The sequence below is a fragment of the Oncorhynchus clarkii genome, chromosome 1 (assembly GCF_045791955.1).
Source record: "Oncorhynchus clarkii lewisi isolate Uvic-CL-2024 chromosome 1, UVic_Ocla_1.0, whole genome shotgun sequence".
Classification (NCBI taxonomy): domain Eukaryota; kingdom Metazoa; phylum Chordata; class Actinopteri; order Salmoniformes; family Salmonidae; genus Oncorhynchus; species Oncorhynchus clarkii.
Window position 1 is genome coordinate 49,540,457 of NC_092147.1, and position 6,825 is coordinate 49,547,281.

The 6,825-nt window shown below is 41.6% G+C and overlaps 1 protein-coding gene across 1 annotated transcript; it reads left to right on the forward strand.

The window, feature by feature from the left end:
• The first annotated feature begins 1,406 nt into the window (after positions 1-1,406).
• On the forward strand, positions 1,407-4,363 carry LOC139416494 (carbohydrate sulfotransferase 1-like). The gene is made up of 2 exons (XM_071165167.1): positions 1,407-1,515; positions 2,650-4,363. The coding sequence occupies exon 2, from the start codon at positions 2,683-2,685 to the stop codon at positions 3,973-3,975; it is 1,293 nt and encodes a 430-aa protein (XP_071021268.1). The 5' UTR covers positions 1,407-1,515; positions 2,650-2,682; the 3' UTR covers positions 3,976-4,363.
• The last annotated feature ends 2,462 nt before the right edge of the window (positions 4,364-6,825 follow it).

Consider the following 6,825-nt stretch of genomic DNA (forward strand, 5'->3'; position numbering starts at 1 on the left):
CACTCCCCATCCAACCTTACAGAGCTTGAGATGATCTGCAGAGAATGGGAGAAACTCCCCAAATACAGGTGTGCCAAGCTTGTAGCGTCATACCTAAGAAGCCTCATGGCTGTAAATGCTGCCATCGGTGCTTCAACAAAGTACTGTGTACTGAAAGGGTCTGAATACTTATGTAAATGTGATATTTCCAGTTTTTTTTTAAAACAAATTTGCTAAAATGTATAAATGGCTGTTTTTGCTTTGTAATTATGGGGCATTGTGTGTAGATTGGTGAGTGGGAAAAAACGATTTAATCAATTTTAGAATAAGGCTGTAATGTAACAAAATGTTGAAAAAAATCTCAATACTTTCTGAATGCACTGTATACCTTGAGATTGTCATTCAGTTGCCACTAAAGCAAAGCCAGTTGTTTGCTATCAGAGCAGTATGCTACATAATCAGATGTTCATATTTTGTAAGACGCATGGGAACTAGAAGAACAGGATATTCATTAATATCCAGCTGACTTAGATCCAGATCCAGCTGATTTAGATGGAAACAGGATTCTTCTTCTATCCCTTTCATACTGCTGCGTCATCCCCAGAATCCCCAGTGTGACAATGGACATTGAAAATGTAATATTCAGTCCCTGCTATATAAGACGTCATTTACTTTCTCTATCTCTCTGTCTCTCTCTCGTACAGGCATTCTCTCTCTTTTATGCTAGACCTAATCGATGCCTTGCATATGCCCTGTCTTCATACTGATTGTACATCTCAGTATTTAACAAATATATTAGAACATAGTTTCAAATAGCCAAGTATTTTATAGGAAATTATTTAAATATAACTTTAAATACTTACAATTATTTGAAAATAGTACTTCAATGCATATAAAATAAGTATTTTAAATACAAACATGTATGCATTTGAAGCAAGATCTGCTGACCTCCAACTCCTCCATGTGTATGTGTCTAAATCGTAATTTAGGCTGTATTCAGTTTTTTTTAAATAGTATTATTATTATTCGTGACCAAGTCGTGTGCTTTGCCAGGGGCTGTGGGTAGGAGGGGAGATGTAGGGGAGGTTTGGGGAAGTCCAGAACGGGCTCTGGTTGGCACACCTCACACAAAGCCACACCACCAAGCCATAGCCTAGGCTACAACACGCACATTAGTCAAGGCAATCTGGAATATACGGCGGCGGGCTTTGCGAAGGCTGCGGTTGCAGCATCCTTCTCGAATCTATTTTACCCTGTTGGAGTTCAATTGTCTTATTCTGCCTGGCGCTTCGACTAATTTCTCTTATCATGATATTTTCCTTATTTAACACTGACTGATTGTGACTCTTCTATCTGCGAGAACAGTTTCTCTCGATGTGCTACTCAGATGTACGGGGGAAGAAGACAGGGAAGCTGCCCTTCAAGAATGTTTAGTCCTAAAATACCAGATTTTTGTGACGACATTTGAAACCGTTGCATTGCTTTTCTATGGTGTTTTTCACGAGCACCTGCCTTTGCCCACTATGAATTTATGAGGTAAGAAAGTAGCTTATTGGATGCTTTGAGGTTGATCTCTTTTATTTCTGTTTAAACTGTGTTTTGTGTGTAGGCTCTTAAGAATAACATGACCGTTATTTCGTTATTTAAAAACATAAAAAGTATTATTGAGGCCATGCCTAGACGTCTAGCCCATTTGTGTAGGCTAATCATCTTTGAATGAAAGCGTATTCTGTTGCACTGCGGTAAATCACATCTCGGCGCTGTCGTCAATTGTTCGCTGTCACATCTATCCTGTGACTTGGCGTTGCGCGAGAAATTACTTTTCCACAGGTGCCGCCAGCCTTTTATCACCGTGTATTTGCATTAGACCGTATGATATCACTGAATTCCTACACCTATATAATAGGCATATAGCTTTTAATTCTATGGGAAAATAAAACACTAAACATTTACAGAGTAAAAATAAATGTTTATTTTGGACACATTTAGACTTATGGGTTGTGTGCCACCAGTATTGACCAACAACTTCTTAGCTACGTTTATTGGTAATTTAGATCAATTCATTTTTAAGCTAAAAACCATCGTTCTTATCTGTGGAGTATAGGGATTAGAGATAGTAGTCGACTATAGAAGCGTTTACAGTATAAATAGCACATGATTGTATTAGGCCTACTGCCGTTCGAGATCTGAAGATGGCGAAGTTCTTTCAGGTGGAATCTACATCAAATATGACCATTATGTAAATTAGAATCTACATTGTGGAATCTTAGACCCTAGGCATCCTAGAGTCTTTGAAGTTAGTTGTAAGCTGTCTGAATGCATAAACTGTCATTTGGGGTTGCCTGCTGCTTAAAGGACTATGGAACATAACAACAAAACATCCAACTTGGGTTTGATTTATGTATTTGACAGTATTATATGAAGGTAACTCCTTTATTACAGTTCTACAAAACAACAATTATAATTTGTTTTGTAAGGTCACCACAGTAACTGTCTAGGAAGAACATCTATGGGATTCAAAACGCTAACTTTTTTATTTTGGAGTGAGACTGTATATAATGTAAGCTGTTTTGCTGCTCCTTTCTGTCTATGTGTGGGTATTCTATACAGCACGAATAATCGTTCTAAAAGTATTATCCTATTATTTATTTTTTATTTTTGCTCCAACAGGATCTGAACAGACTGTATCATCTATCTAAATGAATGAATTCAGCCATGCAATGTTCCTGGAAGGCTGTGATTCTGCTAGCCTTACTGTCCATAGCGATCCAGTACACAGCCATCAGGACGTTCACAGCCAAGCCATTCCAGATGTGTCCAGTGACAGCCTCAAACCCTCTGAACTGCGGCATGCTGTGGCAGGATGCGGTGGACTCGTCCTTTGACCAGCGGATCTGTGACGACTTCCTTTACTTCACCTCCAACGTCTCCAGAAAAACCCACGTTCTCATCCTGGCCACGACCCGCAGCGGCAGCTCCTTCGTGGGTCAGCTGTTCAACCAGCACCAGGATGTGTTTTATCTGTTTGAGCCGCTCTACCACGTCCAGACCACCTTGCTCCCCCGCCTGTCCCACAGCAGGACGGCAGGCGACACCAGGGTGATGCTGGGGGCCAGCAGGGACCTGCTCCGGAGCCTCTACGACTGTGACCTTTACTTCCTGGAGAGCTACATCAAACCCCAGCCGGCCAATCACAGCACAGACAAGCTGTTCCGGAGGGGAGCAAGTAAGGCTCTGTGCTCCCTGCCCGTCTGCGACGCCCCTAGTCCTGGAGAGTTGAACATTGATGAAGGAGAGTGCGTCAGGAGGTGTGGCGGTCTCAACATGACGCTGGCGTCGGACACCTGCCGTGAGAGGCGCCATGTGGCCATCAAGACGGTGAGGATACCAGAGGTGAGTGACCTCAGGGCTCTGGTGGAGGACCCTAGGCTCAACCTCAAGGTGATCCAGCTGGTCAGGGACCCCCGAGGGATCCTGGCCTCCCGCATCGAGACCTTCAGGGACACCTATAGACTCTGGAGGATCTGGAGGGCCACTGGGAGGAGGCCCTACAACCTGGACCTCACCCAGCTTACCATGGTCTGTGAGGACTTCCTGGGTTCTGTGACAACGGGCCTCAGCAGGCCCCCCTGGCTCAAAGGGAGGTACATGTTGGTCAGGTATGAGGACCTGGCCAGGAACCCTCTCCAGAAGACCAAGGAGATCTATGAATACCTGGGTCTGATCATGGACAAGAACGTAGGCGACTGGATCCAGAACAACACCAGGGGAAGCAACGATCTGTCCGCCAAGCATAAATACGGCACTGTTCGGGACTCAGCTGCCAATGCGGAAAGCTGGAGGCTCAAATTGTCTTATGACATGGTTGATTACACACAGACTGTGTGTCAGCAAGTTCTACAGGAGCTTGGTTATAAGACTGTCAGTTCCCCTGAGGAGCTGAAAAATCTGTCTCTGACTCTCATCGAGGACAAAACTTTTTTACCTTTTTTGTAGCAAAGCAAGGTCTATCACAACAACTATTTTTGATATATTTATATTGTTGCCTTAATTTCTTCTCAGATTTGCACTAAACCTCAGAAACCTTGAAGACTCCTGTGGTAAGATTCAAGTCAAGACATTCAGAAGAGCACAAAAAACATAATGTAGGAATGCTCTTTGGAGATATCCGTATCAATGTTTTAGCGATATCGAAGAGACAGTAAGTAATGTTAGGTTAATTGACATGAACAAACTTACAGTAAAGCACCATCCTACTTAAGATCCCTGAATGCTGGCTGTTGCATTGACAAAAGCGAATGTTGATATTTGTACATCAAGGAAACTGGACCTACCTTACAACATTGTTAGGGAATGTACCTAATCATACCTTACTGATAAATGCTGATGTGTGTGTGTGTAGGCATATGATAACAACCATGCAATAAAAATGTGAATGTTGAGGTCAACCTTAATTGTGTTGTTTACATTTTATTGAGGGTTTAGAGTAAGAATCAGGGAGTGGCCCTTTAATCATGTTATTATAGTTTAACTGAGGGTTGTCAACACACAATCACCAAAGATCACCAAAGTGCAGGACACCAGTGATTTGACAATGAATGCATCCCAAATGGCATCCTATTCCCTATATAGTACACTACTATTGACCAAGGAATTCCTAGTCGATGGCAAAACATTTCTGTAAAAGACCCCCCAAAAAAGCCTTGTGTTCCCATTTTTTTTTATTAGTCTCAGTCTGTTGGCGGTAGGTGCACCTGATTCAGCAGCCCTGAGCACCGGGTAGGCAAACTGTTGCCATTGTTAACCATTTCATGTGTCTGAAGTTACAAACTCTGCCTTCCTGGCGGGCCCGGAGAGCAAATCAAGTACACTATAGGCCTACCGCTGGACAATCGGATGACTCAGATTACCGTGTCTGCAGTAACAAAGCAGGCATAAAAGATAGCTACAGCAAAGTTGTAGCTGTGAGATTTCAAAACATTTGAAACAATGACTAGAGAGAGACTGTCAACGAACACATCAAAGAGCTGCTGTTTTAATGAGTGAGTTCATGTTTATGTTCTTACTCAGCACTGTCAACACTTTGTATTCAACACTTATATAAGCCATAAAATGAGCGTTCTTCCTATTTCCACCCAGCGCTTACAACAAGCACTGCAGCTGTAATGAATGAGTAGGAAAGTGTATCGATAGGCTTGCGTTGTTATTATTCTTGGGTCTTTTTTAATATCAAGGAATATTTCACTTCCTCTGTTCATAGGAGTAACAACATGAATTTGTGCATGAGGCAGAAATAATGCTGTGCGTCTCGAGTTTTCGCCATCAGCTGGAAGACGGTGTCCCCTTTTTGGTCAGTGTCAGTGGTGGAAAGGGGGAGTGGAGGGATGTTGAGAAGCGGACCCTCAGTCTGCTGCTCTCGCCCTCTGCTGAGACTGACCATCAGATGCAGGCACCATCAGCCCAGTATAATACAAATAAAAAGTAAATGTACGCTCACTCAGCTGTGGCTCACAAGTAATACAACAACGGATCTATTACGGGTGTGATCATATAAATATAATATAATTTAAATATAATTTAAAAAATGTCCTGAACAACAATGCATTGGCAGGGCAATTCAAGCAAAGCTAATATGCTGTGATAATGTAATGGGCCTATCTATAGCTTACTGCACGAACCTAATTGCTACAGGTCTGTTTTTAATTGGTTAATGTTGCATAGGCTTACGTCTTTTAAGTCATGTTAAAATAAATTCTGAGCAGTAGATATCTTGCATTTTGACTCAGAAAGTGATCTTGAAAAAAGTTGGTGACTACTGTTTTCCCTGTAAACACTATCAATGTTTCCCTTTACTGGGGCAAGTGTGATCGAATCAACACAATATTACAAACTTTCAATGCAACATAACAACAACAAAATGAACTCGAGATTTTGTTGTAGGCAGAATGCATCGGAGTACGATTCTGTGCCATTTACAATGAACTGGACTGTGTTTACAGCATGAGCGGTCGTGAGTAGATTATTTGAGATCAAAGTGAGAGCTGTAGCCACTTGTGCAACTTTTGTTCATATATTTTGCTAGTTAGTGAGTTATAAGCCCAGTTATAGATAATTTGTAGTAGTCAGCAATAGGGGAGTGATTGCTTTCTACAAGAGCACAAAATGAGTACATTTTGAAATCTTTTTTGAAAAGCTAGTCAGGTACAGAGCTTTTTTTTCATCTTAAAGGGGCAGTATTGTATTTTGAGACAGGCTTGAATAAGCTATGTAGCCAATAGGCAGAGGCTGGCATAATTTTTCTGATTCTCTATAATAATTGTATGGGAATAATAATGCATTTTTTTTTTTTTTTTAAGTGTTTTCTTGCATCAAACAACATTACAACATTTTCAGTCACCATGTCTGAAGCACAAGTGGATAAACATGTTGATGTCAAGCCCTGCATTGTTATTTTTTTTAAGTCTCATGGATTGTAGGCCTCCATTGAACACCAGACATTGGCTACTACTGTGATAAAACAGCTCACATGTTCAAATGTTATGGGATGCATTTTCTCCACTGTTTTTTTTTAATGGTAGGCCAATCTAGGAGGCCCACATTATGATCAAATAGCCACAGTAGCCTACTTGGCCACTGTTAAAACTGTAAGTTAAAGCGGGTACACATGCTGACCAGACCGTTCGTGCGCGTGCGTCCGCATGCACCTTCGAACACGCGGACATGCGGGTTGAAATATCAAAACGAACTCTGAAACAATTATATTAATTTGGGGACAGGTCGAAAAGCATTTATGGCAATAGCTAGCTAGCTTCCTGTTGCTAGATAATTTGTCCTGTGATATAAACA